This window comes from Oncorhynchus nerka, linkage group LG19 (assembly GCF_034236695.1).
Source record: "Oncorhynchus nerka isolate Pitt River linkage group LG19, Oner_Uvic_2.0, whole genome shotgun sequence".
NCBI classification, from domain to species: domain Eukaryota; kingdom Metazoa; phylum Chordata; class Actinopteri; order Salmoniformes; family Salmonidae; genus Oncorhynchus; species Oncorhynchus nerka.
In genome coordinates this window covers 13,864,633-13,886,750 of record NC_088414.1, presented here as the reverse complement: position 1 = coordinate 13,886,750, position 22,118 = coordinate 13,864,633, and the positions used below count along the sequence as shown (strand labels likewise).

At 42.0% G+C, this 22,118-nt stretch overlaps 1 protein-coding gene across 1 annotated transcript in view; it reads right to left on the bottom strand.

Annotated features, from left to right (window-relative positions):
* The window catches only part of LOC115101078 (microtubule-associated protein 1B-like), a 65,484-nt gene that overhangs the window by 12,414 nt on the left and 30,952 nt on the right, over positions 1-22,118 (bottom strand). Inside the window, exon 3 of the mRNA XM_029620260.2 lies at positions 10,077-10,159. Coding sequence (XP_029476120.1) covers positions 10,077-10,159 — 83 coding nt within the window. The remainder of the gene's footprint in view (positions 1-10,076; positions 10,160-22,118) is intronic.

The window sequence follows — 22,118 nt, the reverse complement described above, 5'->3', positions numbered from 1 at the left end:
TTAATCCTCTTTGATTCTTGGTTGAACCGAAAGAGGGGCACGACGTACCTCCGGTCACCGCCCAGATCATTCCGGAAGAGCTCTCTCCTGAAATTTTTTCCAAGACGACAGCTAATGATATGTACATCGCCTACGGATGATTTTTATCGCTTATTAACGTTTACTAATACCTAAAGTAGCATTACAAACGTATTTCGAAGTGTTTTGTGAAAGTTTATCGTCTACTTTTTGAATTTTAAAAATGACGTTACGTTGTGAAATCGCTGTTTTTTTCGTTTATCACACAGTCTACATATAACGATATCTTGGCTTTATATGGCCCGATTTAATCGAAATAAAGACCCAATAGTGTTTATGGGACATCTAGGAGTGCCAACAAAGAAGATGGTGAAAGGTAATGACTGTTTTCTATTTTATTGTGCGGTTTGTGTAACGCCGAAATGCTAATTATTTTGTTTACGTCCCCTGCTGTGCTTTTCTGTTGTAGTGTATTGGTGCATGCTATCAGATAATAGCTTCTCATGCTGTCGCCGAAAAGCATTTTAAAAATCTGACTTGTTGCCTGGATTCACAACGAGTGTAGCTTTAATTTGATACCCTGCATGTGTATTTTAATGAACTTTTGAGTTTTAACTAATACTATTAGCATTTAGCGTAGCGCATTTGCATTTCCAGAGCTCTAGTTGGGACGCAAGCGTCCCAGGTAAAGGTAAGAGGTTAAGAACAAATTCTTATTTTCAATGACGGCCTAGGAACAGTGGGTTAACTGCCTGTTCAGGGGCAGAATGACAGATTTGTACCTTGTCAGCTCAGGTATTTGAACTTGTAATCTTCCGGTTACTAGACCAACGCTCTAACCGGTTACTAGACCAACGCTCTAACCACTAGGCTACCCTGCCGCCCCAGTTGATGTACCATTAGAGAGAGCGCTGGCTAAAAGTTGGCTTACATTAGCTATTATTTCTGCCTCAATCAAACTAAACCTGAATCAAACGATGAAACTATCAGCCAAATGATTGAAGATTGATATTCTGACCTTTTAATCAGTGCAATGTGATTTGTATTAGTCAGTATATAAAATGTGCGTTATTGATCTGTCAGTTTCCCAAGCTAATTCCCTACTTTTCACAATGGCACAGTAATAAACAGCAATAACATTACAGGCTTCACTGTCATGGTGCACAGTAGAGGTCACGCCCACACCTGCACCGAACCGTGCCGCTACTGAAGTGCACAACGACAACTTACTGTAGACAAGAACCCACAAACACCAAAGGGAAATGGCTACTTAAATATGATCCCCAATCAGAGACAATGATAAACAGCTGCCTCTGATTGGGAACCATATCAGGCCACCATAAACATACAAATACCTAGACCTACAAAACCCTAGACAATACAAAACTCCTAGACAATACAAAACTCCTAGACAATACAAAACCCCTAGACAATACAAAACCCCTAGACAGTACAAAAACTAGAGTATCCACCCTAGTATCCACCAAAATATAAAGAAATCAGAGATATCTCAGGTCAGGGCGTGACACCGACTCCCACCTGCAACCGCAAGAACTGGTCCCAAACCCAACCGCAGTCCCACAATGTTATTTTAGGCGTACACTACCGTTCAAAAGTTTGGGGTCACTTAGAAATGTCCTTGTTTTTGAAAGAAAAGCACATTTTTTGTCCATTAAAATAACACAGTATAGACATTGTTAATGTTTTAAATGACTATTGTAGCTGGAAACGGCATATTTCTTATGGAATATCTACATAGGCATATACAGAGGCCCATTATCAACAAACATCACTCCTGTGTTCCAATGGCACATAGTGTTAGCTAATCCAAATGTATCATTTTAAAGGGCTAATTGATCATTAGAAAACCCTTTTGCAATTATGTTAGCACAGCTATTAAAGAAGCAATAAAACTGCCCTTCTTTAGACTAGATGAGTATCTGGAGCATCAGCATTTCAGGCTCAAAATGTCCAGAAACAAATAACTTTCTTCTGGAACTCATCAGTCTATTCTTGTTCTGAGAAATGAAGGCTATTCCATGTGAGAAATTGCCAAGAAACTGAAGATCCCATACAACGCTGTGTACTACTCCTTTCACAGAACAGCGCAAACTAGCTCTAACCAGAATAGAAAGAGGAGTGGGAGGCCCCGGTGCACAACTGAGCAAGAGGACAAGTACATTAGAGTGTCTAGTTTGAGAAACAGATGCCTTCACAAGTCCTCAACTGGCACCTTCACTAAATAGTACCTGCAAAAGACCAGTCTCAACGTCAACAGTGAAGAGGCGACTCGGGGTGCAGTTCCTCTGTCCAGTGTCTGTGTTCTTTTGCCCATCTTAATCTTTTCTTTTTATTGGCCAGTCGGAGATATGTCTTTTTCTTTGCAACTCTGCCTAGAAGGCCAGCATCCCAGAGTCGCCTCTTCACTGTTGACGTTGAGACTGGTGTTTTGCGGGTACTATTTAATGAAGCTGCCAGTTGAGGACTTGTGAGTCGTGCTGCAATGATCTCTGTCGAGACCTGCATGTCCAGCAGGTTTCCCGCGGGAATGCAGCCCTCTAGTGCAGTCAGTACACAACACTATGCTCATCATGTCTTAGTAGGATCAGATGGTGACAAGGGTTCCAGCAGGATCAGATGGTGACAAGTGTCCCAGCAGGATCAGATGGTGACAAGAGTCCCAGCAGGATCATATGGTGATAGGGGTCCCAGCAGGGTCAGACAGCCAGGGAAGACCAGTGTACGGAGCTCAAGTGAATTTTCCATTATGTTACAATGATACAAAGTTCCATCTTGAATTGATGGGTAGACCTACAGTAGCAGTTTAAGATTAAAGTTACAGCCTGGGATCTGGGAATAATGGTCATTTCAATTATTGAACCATTGATTACATTCTTGGATAATACACTGTTCAAAAAATAAAGGGAACACTACAATAACACATCCTAGATCTGAATAAATTAAATATTCTTAATAAATACTTTTTTCTGTACATAGTTGAATGTGCTGACAGCAAAATCACACAAAAATGATCAATGGAAATCAAATGTATCAACCCATGGAGGTCTGGATTTGGAGTCACACTCAAAATTAAAGTGGAAAACCACACTGCAGGCTGAACCAACTTTGATGTAATGTTCTTAAAACAAGTCAAAATGAGGCTCAGTAGTGTGTGTGGCCTCCACGTGCCTGTATGACCTCCCTACAACGCCTGGGCATGCTCCTGATGAGGTGGCGGATGGTCTCCAGAGGGATCTCCTCCCAGACCTGGACTAAAGCATCCGCCAACTCCTGGACAGTCTGTGGTGCAAAGTGGCGTTGGTGGATGGAGCGAGACATGATGTCCCAGATGTGCTCAATTGGATTCAGGTCTGGGGAACGGGCGGGCCAATCCATAGCATCAATGCCTTCCTCTTGCAGGAACTATTGACACACTCCAGCCACATGAGGTCTAGCATTGTCTTGCATTAGGAGGAACCCAGGGCCAACCACACCAGCATATGGTCTCCCAAGGGGTCTGAGGATCTCATCTCGGTACCAAATGGCAGTCAGGCTATCTCTGGCGAGCACATGGAGGCCTGTGCGGCCCCCCAAAGAAATGCCACCCCACACCATGACTGACCCACCGCCAAACCGGTCACGCTGGAGGATGTTGCAGGCAGCAGAACGTTCACCATGGCGTCTCCAGACTCTGTCACGTCTGTCACATGTGCTCAGTGTGAATCAGGTTTTCTCTGGCAAATGCCAAACGTCCTGCACGGTGTTGGGCTGTAAGCACAACCCCCACCTGTGGATGTCGGGCCCTCATACCACCCTCATGGAGTCTGTTTCTGACCATTTGAGCAGACACATGCACATTTGTGGCCTGCTGGAGGTCATTTTGCAGGGCTCTGGCAGTGCTCCTCCTGCTCCTCCTTGCACAAAGGCGGAGGTAGCGGTCCTGCTGCTGGGTTGTTGCCCTCCTACGGCCTCCTCCACGTCTCCTGATGTACTGGCCTGTCTCCTGGTAGCGCCTCCATGCTCTGGACACTACGCTGACAGACACAGCAAACCTTCTTGCCACAGCTCGCATTGATGTGCCATCATGGATGAGCTGCACTACCTGAGCCACTTGTGTGGGTTGTAGACTCCGTCTCAAGCTACCACTAGAGTGAAAGCACCGCCAGCATTCAAAAGTGACCAAAACATCAGCCAGGAAGCATAGGAACTGAGAAGTGGTCTGTGGTCCCCACCTGCAGAACCACTCCTTTATTGGGGGTGTCTTGCTAATTGCTTATAATTTCCACCTGTTGTCTATTCCATTTGCACAACAGCATGTGAAATTTATTGTCAATCAGTGTTGCTTCCTAAGTGGACAGTTTGATTTCACAGAAGTGTGATTGACTTGGAGTTACGTTGTGTTGTTTAAGTGTTGCCTTTATTTTTTTGAGCAGTGTATAATGTTTAAATGTACACCAAGGTAATTCTTTGTCATGCCTCATTTTAGTAGGATCAGATGGTGACAGGGGTCTCAGCAGAGTCAGGCAGCCAGGGAAGACCAGTCTGTGAGGTGAATTTTTGCAGATACAATACTTTATTCTCTCTATACAGCAATCACTGTACAAGCCAGATGCTATTTTAAGGCAGTCTGACAAACCTCTAAAGTTGATTTCCAAACGGTATTAAGGGTTGATAGAGTTTTTCCCGATGACACAAAACATGTCAAACAAAAATTGTGAGGAAGACCTGGGAGACGCTATTGATGATGATGAACGTATACAGATATGTTAGAATGCTCCGTCAGGTTCATATAATCTCAGACATAAATTACTGCAGTTTAAGACCATCCATTGAATGTACAACATGCCAGTGAAACTGAATATCATGCACTCAGAAATGGTATTATTCTGCTGGAAGTGTATAACACAAATGGGGACATATTTGCATATGTTGTGGTCTTGAAGGCTGGCTCAATTCTTTAATCTCAGCATGTCTACAGATTCTCCCTTCTCCCTATTTTTGTTTGCATGGAAATGTTGATACTGGAGACTGTTGTCAGAAGAAACTGTGTGACCTATCATTTATGAACTGTCTGTACTGGAAAAGGTTTTGGAAAACCTGGTGAACTCACAGTTGAAAGACTTTCTTTGTAGTAACTCAGTTTCTATCTCCAATTCAGTCGGGTTTTCAAAGAATTACCTTGGTGTACATTTATACATTATATTATCCAAGAGAACCTCGTTAAATAAAGGTTAAATAAAAAAAAGATATATACAAAATTAATTGGAAGGTTGGTTATCCACCCACAATGTATGGACGAAATGTCAAGTTATGTACAGTATCACTAGATTTGTTTTAAGATTAAGGGTATACTGTGCAACTTTCATAAGGTCTGGATGTCATATATGGAATACTGTATGACAAAAGGAGTCTATATTGAAAACATGCCCACGTCAGGGGAGATTTAGGCAATTCCTAGTTGCTGGGCTGCTCAGTCCTGGCCCTGGGGGTCTGCTGTACTGCTGTCACTCTGGCTTAACACACCTGAAACCAATAATAAATGTTTCACTAAGATTCTAAAGCTGAGTGGGGTGTGTTAGGTTGGGGCGCTACGTGGCCGTGGACCCCTAGGGGCAGGACGGGGTGACCCAGATATATTGTGTGCAAGTACTATTAGGCCTATGATATGAATTATATGGTGGGTGTACTGTTTCTGTGTGTTAATGTTTAGGTGTTTTCCAAACCTTTCCTTTGAGGCATAAAAAAAAGATGGGAAGGAAGTTGTGTTGGGGAGAAAGTTGAGTTATTGACTAGACCGGTGGGGGTCGGGAGTGTAGGTGGCTCCGGTTGGCTGGGCGGTCTGGCTGAAATTTGATATAGAGGATGTTTTAAAGACAATCAAATGTTGTATTTGTACTTTATTTGTAAGAGTTGTTCATTTGTTAGGCTATTGGTTAAAGCTGCAACACAATATTGATTAATGCATTATCATGGATCGAGTTTAGTCTTATCAATCACTTAAACATATTTAATGATCTCTTACCTAGTTTGATGACTGTGGGCATTTTTGCTTACTTTTTGTTGTTCTAAATAGAGATGGCTAGAAGGGCCATGGGTCATATTATATTGTGTAGAAATGCAGGAAATGTGCTTTAGATTTCCCCCCAAAATGGGATGACCCCCAGACACCCTGCCAAGTTATGTCCCCCTCTGCAATTAGCACTGCTGGGTGATTTACAGCTTCTAACCCCAAGCCGTAAGACTGCTGAACAATTACCTTGACTAACCTGTACCCCGGCACATTGACTCGGTACCGGTACACCCTGTATATAGCCTCTTTATTGTTATTTTATTGTGTTACTTTTTGATTAAAAAGTCATAGTCAATCGATCAATAATATAATACTCTTAGAAAGAAAAAAATGACATGTACAATATGTAGAATCTATGAGAATAGAAAGGTTCTGAACTTTTGTGAAACATCACAGCACAGTTCAAAAATATTTGGCAAATAGAAATCAAAACTGGATGGTGTTCAGAGACAGATGGGAGGAGTTGAGCTGAAGGATGGGACTAAAAACAAACAAAACATAACTATTGTAAAATATACTGGGTTCGTAGAAAATGTACAGCGCATTCGGAAAGTATTCAGACCCCTTCCCCTTTTTCCAAATTGTGTTATGTTAAAGCCTTACTCTAAAATGTATTAAATACTTTTTTCCCTCCTCAATCTACACACAATACCCTACAATGACAAAGCGAAAACAGGTTTTTCGAAATGTTGCAAATGTATTAAAAATTAAAAACTGAAATACCAAAGTTGCATAAGTATTCAGACACTTTGCAATGAGACTCTAAATTCAGCTCAGGTGCATCCTGTTTCCATTGATAATCCTTGAGATGTGTCTACAAGTGGACTGGAGTCCACCTGTGGTAAATACAATTGATTGGACATGATTTGGAAAGGCACACACCTGTCTGTATAAGGTCCCAGAGTTGAAAGTGCATGTCAGAGCAAAAACCAAGCCATCAGGTTGAAGGAATTGACCATAGAACTCAGAGACAGGATTGTGTCGAGGCACAGGTCAGGGGAAGGGTACCAAAAAATGTCTACAGCATTGAAGGGCCCCGAGAACACAGTGGCCTTCTTCCATTGAATGGAAGAAGTTTGGAACCACCGGCCAAACTGAGCAATCGGGGGAGGATGGCCTTAGTCAGGAGGTGACCAAGAACCCGATGGTCACTCTGAAAGAGCTCCAGAGTTCCTCTGTGGAGATGGGAACCTTCCAGAAGGACAACCATCTCTGCAGCACTCCACCAATCAGGCCTTTATGGTAGAGTTGCCAGACGGAAGCCACTCGTCAAGAAAAGGCACATTATAGCCCAACTTGGACTTTGCCAAAAGGCACCTAAAGGAATCCGATCATGAGAAACAAGGTACTCTGGTCTGCTGAAACCAAGATTGAACTCTTTGGCCTCAATGCCAAGCATCACATCTGGAGGAAAGCTGGCACTATCCCTACGGTGAAGCATGGTGGTGGAAGCATCATGCTGTGGAGATGTTTTTCAGTGGCAGGAACTGGGAGACTAGTCAAGATTCAGAGAAGGATGAATGGAGCATAGTACAGAGAGTTCCTTGATGAAAACCTGCTCCAGACCGCTCAGAACCTCAGACTGGTACGAAGGTTCACCTTCCAACAGGACAATGACCCTAAGTACGCAGCCAAGACAACGCAGGACTGGCTTCAGGACAAGTCTCTGAATGTCTTTGAGTGGCCCAGCCAGAGCCCGGACTTGAACCTGATTGAACATCTCTGGAGAGACCTGAAACTAGCTGTGCAGTGATGCTCCCCATCCAACCTGACAGAGCTTGAGAGGATTTGCAGAGAAGAATGGGAGAATCTCCCCAAATACAGGTGTGCCAATCTTGTAGCGTCATACCCAAAAAGACTCGAGGCTGTAAACGCTGCCAAAGGTGCTTCAACAAAGTACTGAAAAAATACTTATGTAAATGTATTATTTCAGTTTTTAAATAAGCAAAAATGTCTAAAAACCTGTTTTGCTTTTTCATTATGGAGTATTGTGTGTAGATTGATGAGGGAAAAAAACTAGTTAATCCATTTTAAAATAAGGCTGTAACTTAACAAAAATACTTTCCGAATGCACTGTATATATTATGTATAAGCTGGAAGTAGAAGCCTAAGTGTTGTTGTCCATTAATTTACTCCTATTAGGGGAGAGGTGGTAGGGTTAGGAGAAAATAATAATGGGTAATATATAAAACTGTTTATACAGTACCAGTCAAAAGTTTGGACACAGCTACTCATTCCAGGGTTTTTCTTTATTTTACTACTTTCTACATTGTAGAATAATAGTGAAGACATCAAAACTATGAAATAACACATATAGAATCATGTAGTAGCCAAAAAAGGGTTAAACAAATCCTCAAAGTAGCAACCCTTTGCCTTGATGACAGCTTTGCACACTCTTGGCATTCTCTCAACCAGCTTCATGAGGTAGTCACTTGGAATGCATTTAAATTAACAGGTGTGCTTTGTTAAAAGTTAATTTGTGTAATTTATTTCCTTCTTAATGCGTTTGAGCCAATCAGTTGTGCTGTGACAAGGTAGGGGTGGTATTGAGAATAAAGCACTATTTGGTAAAAGACCCAAATGCAGCCCAAATAAATGCTTCACAGAGTTCAAATAACAGACACATCTCATCATCAACTGTTCAGATGAGACTGTGTGGCCTTCATGTTCGAATTGCTGCAAATAAACCACTACTAAAGGACACCAATAAGAAGAAAAGACTTGCTTGGGCTAAGAAACACAAGCAATGGACATTAAACTGGTGGAAATCTGTCCTTTGGTCTGATGAGTCCAAATTTGAGAATTATGGTTCCAACCGCAGTGTCTTTGAGATGCAGAGTAGGTGAACAGATTATCTCCGCATGTGTGCTTCCCACCGTGAAGCATGGAGGAGGAGGTTTGATGGTGTGGGTGCTTTGCTGGGACACTTCTTTGATTTATTTAGAATTCAAGGCACACTTAACCACCATGGCTACCGCAGCATTCTGAAGTGATACACCATCCCATCTGGTTTGCGCTTAGTGGGACTATCATTTGTTTTTCAACAGGACAATGACCTAACACACCAGGCTGTGTAAGGGCTATTTGACCAAGAAGGAGAGTGATTGAGTGCTACATCAGATGACCTGGCCTCCACAAACACAAAACCTCAACCCAATTGAGATGGTTTGAGATGAGTTGGACTGCAGAGTTAAGGAATAGCAGCCAACAATTACTCAGCATATGTGGGAACTCCTTCACGACTGTTGGAAAATCATTCCAGGTGAAGCTGGTTGAGAGAATGCCAAGAGAGTGCAAAGCTGTCACCAAGGCAAAGGGTGGCTACTTTGAAGCATCTGAAATATGAAATATATTTTTGGTTACTACATTATATAAAATATAACTTTTTTGGTTACTACATGATTCCATGTGTTATTTCATAGTTTTGATGTATTGACTGTTATTGTACAATGTAGAAAATAGTAAAAATAAAGAAAATCCCTTTAATGAGTAGGTGTGTCCAAACTTGTGTCCAATGTACTGTATGTATATAGCCCTTTTTCGCCCTAATTTGGTGATATCCAATTGGTAGTTACAGTCTTGTCCCATCGCTGCAACTCCCGTACGTACTCGGGAGAGGCGAAGGTCGAGAGCCATGCATCCTCCGAAACAGACCCTGCCAAGGCGCACTGCTTCTTGACACACTGCTCGCTTAACCCGGAAGCCAGCCCCACCATTGTGTGGGAGAAAGCACTGTTCAACTGGTGACCATGTCAGCATGCATGAGCCCGGCCCGCCACAGGAGTCGCTAGAGCGCAATGGGACAAGGACATCCCGGCTGGCCAAGCCCTCCCCTAACCAGGACGACATTGGGCCAATTGTGTGTCGTCTCATGGGTCTCCTGGTTGCGGCCAGATGCGACACAGCCTGGGATCGAACCCGGATCTGTAGTGACGCCTCAAGCACTGCAGTGCCTTAGATCATTTATGTATTTATGGAATGTACTTACCTCAGTGCTGACAGCTGCATCTGAAGGGTTGATAAGAACTACTGTCTCGAGAACGCTGCTTTTGTGATGAAGAATTCTCTGCCCTGAAAACAACAAAGGGAAACAGAATAACTCAATCAATGTGTGCTGTGGAAAATATATAAATGAAATGCTTACATTTTTTGCTGATTCGTACGTTTTTTTGATAGTGGGTCCATGTAAAAGCATGCCTTAAATAGCTGAAAATGTTCAATTGTCCTATTAAATCAGAGGCTACAGTTGCAGCAGATCATTTTTTTCCTTTGCCCTGTCAGGCCAGTATGGCATGTCTGCCCTCCAGAGACTAAATGTTCTTAGTAGTCTCCTCCACTCAATCATCAAGGCTGCACACACCCAATTACCCACACAGCCTACTAATCACCCACAAACCACCAGCCACAGACTGTCACCAAGAAGCCATTACCACCAATTACCCCCAGTCACTTCCAATTCAACCAGGGAATCGGTGAGAAAGAAACATCTCTTTGTAGTCTATTTGTTTCAGTATGAATCTTATGAATCCAGTGTTTCTTCATTAAATCATTAATCATGTAACTCCAACTCCATAATGCTCTCCTTTAATATCAAAAGGCAATCATTATTAATTTATTGTGGAATCTCATGTATTCTCTCTCTCTCTCTCTCTCTCTCTCTCTCTCTCTCTCTCTCTCTCTCTCTCTCTCTACTGTCTGTCTGTCTATTAATCAAACTGTTCAGATACAGATGTTTCTGACAGTCTTAATGTGACTATGTAAATGGTCATGTTCCTCCAGAGGTGGCCTTTATCACTGCCTGTCCAATATAGCCATGAAATGGCTGGATCCAAGAGTCAGCCCAGCTACTCAGAATCTGACTAAACAAGAAATCACTGTTTTAGGAACTTTCAGCAGCTTGCTTTATCTGAATACTTTCCTTCGCCATTATTATATATTAAGAACCAACTGGGTAACCCTTCAACATGTTAATGCATGAATTCAGTGTTCTTACGCCACACATAATTTAATGAGGAAACAGGACTTGTGCTTCCTGATAACTACCCAATCAAGAGCAAACAGTGAGTTGGTGAGCATCAGAATATAACAATTCCAAACTGTCATGTAGTCTCTATTTAATCCAACTGTGTGCCTCTGCCTTTTGTTTGTGCTCCTCTGGTCCAAGTTGCACCAACACACTGAGGGCAAACCACAGAGTCATCATTCACCTACAGTAGTTGCGATGCCTTCCTTTAAATCACCTGAGTGGCATCCCAAATCACTGGGCATAGACCAATTCCATGTCTATTCCACACAGGTTCAGCGTAATTTCATTGCAATTACATGGAAACAATGTTGATTCAACCAGTGTGTGCCCAGTGGGAATCGATCTTTCTCTCTGTCTCCTCCTTTCACTCATCGTGGTGAGCCGTGGTGGTATTTACCAAGAGGTTCTACAGCCATGGTATACTGCTGCTACATTACTTGATTCAAGAGACAGGCGTTTATGCTCCTCATAATTTACAAAAAAAACTATTTTTGATTTATCACATATCATAACATGTCAACACTCGTAAAAGCTTAAGTTCTATCACTAGTGGAAAACCAGTCCAGATTTGTAAAACTAACACCGTGATTACAACAGAACAGAAATAACTGAAATGCATGATGCTTTCTTGGAGGTTGAGGGCGGGGTTGGGGATCTGCTCTGCTGGTATATAGAAAGACTACCAGTCGTGATTATCTCAGAGAGAGGGCGAATGTCTGGGGGGGCTCCATACAGCAGTAGGTTCTGGCCTCAGGGCTGATTTAGCCATACATATTTCATATTCCCGATCGATCCTCCTACCCATTAACACACCTGCTGTACCCTCCTCCTGAGGGCTGTCATTCACTATGGAGGAGGTGCTCAATCTACTGCCACTAATGCAAGACTGGCTCACATATCAGAGGAATAGATTTAGCTCGATAGTAATGTTTCTATTTCCGGTTGCGCATCCTGTAATGTATATATATATTTTTAAACCTTCAACGGCCAATGGATCATGCACTCCAAATTAGAAAGGAGGAATAGGTTAAGCAGACGTGGTTCCTAGTCGAAGGACTTCTTTTTAATCCATGGTGGAAATGTTGTGGCGGAAATGCAGATATCCATCATTTCTGAGTTGATGTTTGTCTTGGATAGCTGCCTATAAGATTTGATACTGACACACAGACTGCTATTGGAAATCCACAGCGTTTATTTTATTCCAGGGAGAGAACTGTGATTTTAAAATTGCGGAACAAGCTTAGCTCAGTTCATGTTCAAAATAACTGGTTGTCTCTTTGACGCTGTGTTGTACTAGCTGGAGCTATTACTGTATTCTCTTGCCGTGTGTTCATTCATTTTCCAAGGCTGGCTTAACAGCATCAGATTTATTACTTTAAAGTCCAGGGGAAATGTTTCAACCCCACGGTCTTCATGGAGATTGATAAGCAGAACCCTGCAGCCTAGAACCAGGGCCTCTGTGTTTCTGTATAAGAATACTAATTGACTGTGGGAAACACAATCTCCATACACAAACATCACAAACACAGGCTATTTCTCTACCGGCCCCGTCTTCTTAGCAGGTGGCAGCTAAATCAGGCACGTGCACAGATGTAACAAGGTTACATTAAAAACAATGAAATCTATTCTCAGAAATACAACTTTACAAGTTTTACATGTGGAGTTAAATTCAACCACATTACGTGCCTGATAATGTGATTAAATCCAACCTGCCTTTGCTAAGCCTGGTCATATTTCCAAAAGTAGCCTGAGAGGGCTGGGTGGTGGAGGAGGCGGCCTACACCTCTTGTGCTCAACAGGATATCCTCCATTAAGCTGGTACACTCCCCCTAAGGAGGATGGGTAAGAGGACTGTTGCCATGCCTCATCTACCTATGTCGAGCAAATGCCCCTTTTCGGTGGTGGTATAATTTACTCAAAAATGAAAAATATATACCATTTTTGAATTTTTCAAAAGACATTTGACAACAATATAACAATGTGACAATAACCTTACAAGACAACGTACCTACAAAATGTTTATAAAATAAAAAAATAAATGAGACATTGGCTCACACAGTCACATGCAGGAGGCTACATATTGCACATTAAGTATGATTAGATGAGGATTATACAGAGATGCAATCAATGAGATGTGAGGGGAGATTCTCCATAAAATCAATAAAGGGTTGCCAAATTCTGTAAAATGTCTCTGACTTGTCCCTCAACGAATAAGTCATTTTCTCCAGTGGGATAGCTTTGGATAGTCACATTCCAATTGGCAGCGGGTATCTGCTTTTCATTTCAAGGCTATACATGTTTTGGCAATTGCTAGTAATATTTCTGCTTTTTTTAAAGATAGGAATTAGTAAAGTTACCCAGTAGACAAACCTCTGGGTCTAAGGGGAACGCAACCCCATGGATTGAGGATATGGCATCACATACCCTTGCCAGAAACTGTAGTTTTGAACACTGCCAAGTTGAATGGAGGAATGTTCCTTCATCTACTGTTCATCTAAAAAAAAAATAGGGAGGAGATACCAGGGTGGAACTTGTGAAGGTCTAGATGGGGTGATATAGAGCTGATGGAGGAAATTAAACTGGATCAGTCTGTATCTGGAGTTCAATGTAGATGTAACACCATCCCTGCATAGGTCACTCCATAACCCCTCATTAAGATTGATATCCAGATATTTTTTTCTCCATCTAATTCAGGGTTTATCTAACCCAGGCAGTGGTAATCCTGACATAAATAGATCGTCAACATAGGAAATGGTCTTGAACAGTGGTTGGTCCACATGGCAGAGTTGTTCGATAGGTGACATCTTCGATAAGTTCCACTGGCCCTTGAGATTCACCCTGATAAAATGAGGTTGTAGGTAACTAAAGGAGTCCTTGTTAGACAAGTGGTATTGCTGTTGCAGCAGTTCAAAGGACATAGGATTTCCCTCCTCATAACAATGTTTCAGAAGAGTAATACCCTTATCAGGCCATGATCTAAAGTTACTGTTCTGGAGAAACATGGGAAGCAATCTATTGTTCCATAGAGGGGTTTAAGGGGAATTAATCCCTCTCGTCTGAACAGCTCATGCAGTTTAAACCAAGTCAGGACGGAATGTATAATTAAAGGGTTGTCTGTGATAGTTTTTATAGACTTTATGTCCCATTTGTAAAACAAATCTGCCCTAGTGTCCTCACGTACATGAAACCTTTCGATGTTCAACCATGAGGGGGAAGGGCCATAGTCTAGAGTGCACAACCAAGTAATACATTCTAAAATTGGGGAGGTTTAAGCCCCCTTGACCGTAATCAAGGGTCAGTTTGTCCTGGCTAACCCCTAGGCGTTTTACTGTGCCAGATAAAGTGTCTAGTCAGCTTGTTGAGAGAGAAAATGAATGCTGCGGGTACAGGGATTGGGAGAGATTTAAACAAATATGGAAATCTGGGCAGGACATTCATTTGAATTACATGAATTCTACGCAGTAAAACGAGTGGCAAGTCCTTCCATTTACACAGGTTACCCTCCACCTTTGGCAACAAGCTGGCCAAATTGAGTTTATAGAGGTTCTTCAGGTTACCATCCATCAATATGCCCAAATATTTGAAACCATTATGCTTGATGGTATGACGGTCAAGTTCAAATTTCACTTTAAAAAAAAAAATGTATCTTGTATCCAGAAAATGAACTATAACACTGTAATAGGTTCCGCAAGTGAGAGAGGGAATGTTCTGGGTTCGTTAGAAACAAGATAAGGTCGACCACAAAAACTGATAGCCCAAACTCAAAGCCGTGTACAGTGCCTTCAGGAAGTATTCACACCACTTGACTTTTTCCACATTTTGTTGTGTTACAGCCTGAATGTATAATGGATTAAATTTAGATTTTTTTTCACTGGCCTACATATAATGTCAAAGTGGAATTATGTTGTTTATTTCGAAATGTTTACAACTTAATTAAAAATGAAAAGCTGAACTGTCAATAAGTATTCAACCACTTTGTTATGGCAAGCCTAAATAAATTCAGGAGTAAAAATGTGCTCAACAAGTCACATGATAAGATAAGCATGATTTTTGAATGAATACCTCATCTCTGTACCCCACAAATACAATTATCTGTAAATGATCTGTAAGGTCCCTCAGTCGAGCAGTGAATTTCAAAGCACATATTCTGTTATAGCCTCAGCCCACGGTTCAATGGCGAGGGCGAAGAGGTGTGGGATAATAGGGAAACCCTGTCTGTTCCCCCTATAGAGAGGGAAAGAAGAGGAAGTAATCCCATTGATTGCAATCTTAGTTTTATGAGATCTTAGTTTTACGAGAGTGATTTTACCAAGTTTAAAAACATGATGCCTAAACCAAACTTTTCTAAAAAGTGAAAGAAAAGGCCTTTTCGGTGTTGAGGGACACTGCAACACTAGGTATTGTTTTTGTATCAAATACTTTTCTGAGATTATTGGAGGACAATCTATTACAGTTTCTTTGGATTGCTTACACACTAAAATTAAAAGTAGTACACTATTAGCAAAACCTTACACTCAAGAAGCAAAACATCAGCCCATATTTGCATAACTATAAGCACATTGTCAACCTCACACTTGTTGCAAAACTCTACACACAGTGATTTGCAAGACACTAAACACACTTAACATACATTATACACAAAAATCTATTATGAAGTCACGTCCTTGCAATACCAAAGCACTGACTGTCAAATGACCACACCCTCCAACCTATTGGTTCAACACAGTCATCAGGTGTGCAAACACTCGTTTGCTTAATTGTAGACACACCAATCAGGTGTATAAGCACTATAAAAAGCAGCAGGTGAGTTCATTGGTCTTCAAGCACAATGGAAAGAGTCAGAGAAAGAGTAAGAGGAGGAGGAGGACGACGAGGAGGATGAGGGGGAGGACGAGGAGGAAGGGGAGGAAGGGGAAGACAAGAAGGTGCTCAAAGAGGACCGAATCTGACAAATGAGATCCGCGCAACACTGGTTGACCACGTTGTCAACCACGGCCTGATGCTGAGGGAGGCTGGACTGCGAGTACAGCCAAATCTAAGCCGATATACAGTGGCAAGTGTGATGAGAACATTTAGACTGGAAAATAGGTATTGTAAAAATATCATCATATCAAAAACGCACGGTTTCAGTAACTGCTTACAGTACTGTATTCTATGCACTATCAGCACTTCTGTTACCTTTTCCTGTGAAATTACTGTACTATTGTATACTGTTTTTTTCTTCTACATAGGATTGAGGGTCAGGGATGCCAAGGGGGAAGGCCTCCTATGTTCACAGAACAGCAAGAGAGGGAGATAGTAAACATGGTTTTGGCCAACAATGCTATAACACTCAAGCAGCTCCAAGCTAACATTGTCAATAACCACGCCATTTTCAACGATATCCATAAGGTCTCAACATCAACACTGGCACGAATCCCCCCCCAAAAAATGAATTCAAATGAAGCAAATTTATCGAGTGCCTTTCGAGCGCAATTCCGAAAGGGTGAAACGACTGCGGCAGAGGTATGTATTCACTTTAGCAGTCTGATCTTGCAAACTGTCTCATAATCTTTTACTGTACTGTAATATGTATACTAGATCTACACTGAACTACAAAATTTTGCCTGACACTTTTTCAGAGAGTTTTACGAATGGATGGAGAGTTCATTTACGTAGATGAGGCTGGGTTCAACCTGACGAGAAGACGAAGGAGGGGAAGAAACATCATTGGCCACAGGCCTATAGTCAATGTCCCAGGGTAACGTGGGGGTAATATAACACTCTGTGCAGCCATTACACAGAATGGGATCCTCCTCCGCCATGCCCATATGGGCCCTTACAACACAGCACTCAAACATACATTCTTGGACCAATTGCACAACATAACAGCAGCAAATCAAATCGATCATATGCAATACATTGTTGTCTGGGACAATGTGTCTTTCCACCGCTCTGCTCTGGTTCAGAACTGGTTTCAGCAACATCCACATTTCACCGTCCTATATCTTCCACCATACTCTCCATTCCTCAACCCTATAGAATAGTTTTTCTCGGCATGGCGGTGGAAGGTATATGATCTCCGTCTCCAGGCTGAGGTACCCCTCATCCAAGCCATGGAGGAGGCCTGTGACCAGATGGAGGTAGCAGCAATGCAAGGATGGATTCGTCATTCAAGACATTTCTTTCCAAGGTGTCTTGCTAATGACAACATTGCCTGCGATGTTGATGAAATTCTCTGGCCAGATCCAGCTAGGCGAAGAGACAATGTGTAGTTATTAATTTTTAAATATTTTTTACTTACAATACGTAAAGTGACGTTTGGTTACAGTATTATGAATCTCCATGTCAACATTTTGGGCGTGTTGAGAAATAAATGAGTTTCTTCAGTCTGCAACATTGGTCTTGTGTAGTGTTTGATGAATTTACATTATATTTGTACTCTGTTGATAGTAGCCTACTCTAATCATAGGGAAGTAGAAGTGCTAAAAGTGTTTTAGGTTTATCACAGCAGAGTGTAACTCGTGCAAACAGAGTATAGTAATGTGAAACGTGTGTGTTTCATATGGTAAACAAAGTGTGGTTTTTAAAAAGAAGTGTATAGTTTTTACAAGTGTTTAATTTTGCAAATGATCTGTAGTGTTTTGCTAATTGGGTGTGCGGTTGTGCTAATTGTGTGTAGTGTTTTGAAAACACGGGCCCTGTTTTGAAAATCGTGCTTAAGCAATCAAAAAAAAACTGTAATTATGAAGCCAGTCTGATCTGGGATGACCAGCAGAGGGAGGGGTGACTCCAGTCTCTTAGATAACATCTTGGTGGCCTATAGGAGGTGCACTTTAGAGGTTTTCCCCTTTCTTGGGAATTACTGTAATCACATCTTCAGAAAATGACTCTGAAAAGTACCTCCGTAAGGTAGGGTACCAATAGCTCCTTAAATTCTTTATAGAACTCTGGGGAAAAACCATCCTCCCCAGGAGATTAATGAGAAGGTAAAATTTAATGGCCTCCAACAATTCAGGGACTGAGAAATGATCACTCAGGCACTCTCTGTCCTCCTCTGGCATGGGAGGTTGAGAGAGGAGAGAAATGAGTTGATCTTTGATTGGGAAGTATAGAGTATTTCTTCAAAGTATCATTCATTTCAGTAGGGTGTAAGGATATCTCATTAGTAAGAGTTTCTATAGAATTAATTGTGTTACTTTCCTGTTGCCATGCCAATACTATATGGGCTTTCTCTCCAAGTTCGTAGGATCGTTGTTTTGAAGCATAGGATATTACAGTTTTTGATGTCCCGTTGGTAGGATATTTGAGATCGTGCCTCGTCTAATTTATTGTCCAATGATTGCACGTTGGCGAGTAATATTGACGGCAACGGCAGCTTTCCTAGTTGTCTTCTATGGGTCTGGACGAGGCATCCGGCTCTTCGTCCTCTGTGTCGCTTCCTTTTGCGAATAATTGGGATGTCTGCCCTGTAGGGTGTTTGGAGAATATCGTGTGAGTCCTGCTTGTTGTTGATGATGAAATCTTTGTCTAATCCGAGGTGAGTGATCGCTGTCCTGATATCCAGAAGCTATTTTCTTCCGTAAGATACGGTTGCAGAAACATTATGTACAAAATCATTTACAAATATCGCGAAGAAAACCCCCCACATAATAGCACAATTGGTTAGGAGACCGTAAAACGGTGGCCATCTCTTCCGGCGCCATGTGTCTCTTTAGGAAGGAAACAACATTTACCATAGAAAAAACCCAACCCGATAGTTGGACTAAAACATTTGCAGAGATACATTGTTGCTCGCTTTCCATCTTGCTCTTACTAGCTAAACTTTGACATAAACTAAAATCTACGAGCTTTCTATGCTGAATATTTTACTGTCAACAATAAGGGCTGCTTGAGTCTCTTTTCAGGAGAAGAAGAGAAACATAAATGAGGGAAAAAGCAGTAGGCCTAGGCCTACTGATTTTGCGTCGCCCAGTCAATATCAAAACCAAAATATGCTGTCCCGTAAATGTCCCATAATAACGATTGTAATAGAACTCAGTAACAGTCCCACTCACCTGTAGCGGCCGAATCGTGGGGTAATCACATCCAAATTCAAAATAGACATTAGCAGTTCAGTCCCAGGACAGCAAAAACAAAATAAATCCAATAACTGCGTCAAATTCCACCGATAGACCTTTGTAATTCAAACGCGGTTCAGTTCTTCTCTCGGCGTGTCGAAGAGATGGCTTCGGCTATTGTACTGAACTTTCATCCACGCAGGGTGAATGAGGTAGTCAGTGATATTCTTCTCCTTCAGGTCTGTGGTGGTTGGAGTGAACTGCTTGCGACGACATGCGAGATCCACGCTCATATCTGGGAAAAGATGGACCCTCTTGCCAGCAACGGTGATGTCCCCTTTGGCTCTTTCAGGTCACAGTATCTTCTCCCTGTCCTGGTAATAGAGGAACCGTGTGAGCTTATCTGGTGTGGGTTTTGGCATCAAGGCTCTGTGGGTGCGTTCGATTTCTAGTGGCTTGGTGAAGTTGTTTATGCCCAGGACATCAGGTATCCACTTAGTGAAGAAACGACGGGATCACGGCCCTTGCTGTCATCCTTCAATCCCACCACATGGATGTTGCTACGTCTGCTCTGGTTCTCCATCTAGTCCACCTTGTTTTTGAGATAGGAATAGTCTTTCTGCAGCTGTTTGATCACCTGGTCATGACATGTGATGGTATCTTGAATGGTGCTGATGTGCAACTCAGCCTCAGTTGCTCTCAAAAGCAGATCATTCAGGGAGGATTTCAGGCCGTCAAATGAAGAATGAAGTTCAGACGATTTCTTGTACATTTTTAGTGACAGTCCTTTTTTACCATCTTGAATTTCCCGGAGGAGAGCAGCAAGCATGCCAGAAGAATTGGAAGTGGCTGCGGAGAGGAACCGTGTTGAACTGTCGTCAGTGCTCTCAGAGCTAATGCTAATCTTGCTAGCTGTGGCGTTGCTATCGTTCGTTTGAGATTCAACAAAGTTTTTGTCACTACCTCGCTGGCAATGAGCATACTGCTGGCAGGCTGATGAGGTGATGCAGACAGAACATGCTTTCCATCCAATCCTGCAACCTCCGTTACCAATAGGCCATATGATTTTGCTTGCTTTGGAATCCAGAGAAGTGACATGATATATCCCTAGTTGAAATTGGCTGCTTACATGAATGACTTTCAGCCCCACATGCAGGTATAAAACACAGTTTATTTCTGTAGCCTATCTTGCACTTAGAAAATGCATAACCTTTTATGGCTGTAATGACAGGCTACAATTGCACAGTGGTTGTTTGCGCATGGCAACAAGGCTACAGTGTTTCTTACAATCGTCTATTTTAACTGAAATAGTGTTGGTCATTATTAATAAGTGCAGCATTTCCACTTCAAAATAGTTTAGCAAAATACTTTACTCGTCAGATTGTGCTGCATTCTCCTCTTGTAATAATTGCTTGACGAGTCTGTGACAGCGTTTGAGTGTTTTTTTTGTTTGTTGGGTTGAGCATATGCCCCCCAAAAAGGACTGTGCACAGCCCTGCAGCTAATGGAATGAAAAAGTGGGCGTTTTGTTCCCCTTTTTCAGGGTTTCTATGTAGATCAAATGCTTTGGTTAGTGCCCTACTTTACTTTTCTGCAGAGAACAGAAGGAACAGTTCAACCCAAAAATAAAATGTTAAAACTCAGCTATATGCAGTACTAGGCCACAGTCCCAGCATTCATTTTCTAGAAACACAACTAACACACCCATCTCCGTGCACCTTGGAAAATGCCTCTGTTTACTTTATCCCTTTAGATTACCCCTTAAAAGAAAGAGATAACAATAATGGAAGGGCCACTGAAGCTAGATTGACCCCTGACAATTACAGTTGCTTGGATGATAAAAGGGCCCTCTCTGCTACCCTCTTCCACCCCCTGCATCCCTCTACCCCTCCGTCCTTCCAACCCCTCCACCTATCTCTCAGTGGGAAGGAAAGGCCATGTGAAACTAGGGTTGGGCGGTATCCAGATTTTCATATGGTCATACCGTCCTTCTCTTAGCCAGGGATTTAAGGTATTACCGGATTAGTACACAAGGGGGCACCAAAAATACTATTGTGTGTATTAGAATGCTAACAACATTAGCACAAGTAATAGTGAATTACCACAGAGGCTACTAGCTAAATATGCATAAGAAAATAAACAAATTGCAAAGACGGAAAATCCAGCTCATAAAGTTATACATCTATAGATAGGAGCTACCGAATATAATTTTTGGTGAGTTTGGACATTTACAAGCATATGTGAACGAGAGACATTGTGCAAATGCTTGTCTGAAGACTGTCTGACTCTTTTTATTTATTTTACTAGGCAAGTCAGTTAAGAACAAATTCTTATTTTCAATGACAGCCTAGGAACAGTGGATTAACTGCCTGTTCAGGGGCAGAACAACAGATTTGTACCTTGTCAGCTCAGGGGTTTGAACTTGCAACCTTCCGGTTACTAGTCCAACACTCTAACCACTAGGCTACCCTGCCGCCTGAAGCAAAGTGTGTACCCTGTTTCTGTGTGGAGTCTGGAGTCGCTAGGGCAATGGGCTGGACTTTTCTGCTCTGAGAAGTTGGGGTAGGAGCAAACGAGCCAAGAAGGGAGGAGAAAAAAACAAAAAAAGGAAATCAAAAGATATCAGCTGTACAGATAACTCATCCAAAGGGCTTTGACCTCTCAAACACGGCAGAAAGCTTACACAATATGAAGCCCTGTCGCCTTATTAATTCAGTAACTTACTTAGATAACTATCAAGTTCATCTTAAGGCTTGTGTTAATGCGGAATTTCTGCTCGGCATCAGACAAATTTTGTTCTTCAGTTGCACCACTCCACTCGGATGAGAATTCATGAACAGCATTCTATCAGCAGACAACGCTGTGACTGATGTGTAGTTACTTTTCTCTGGTACATTTCTCAGAGTACCCAGCCTACTTTCTCTGGTAAAATGTGAGATTAACTTTAAGCAAAATATTAGGAAAT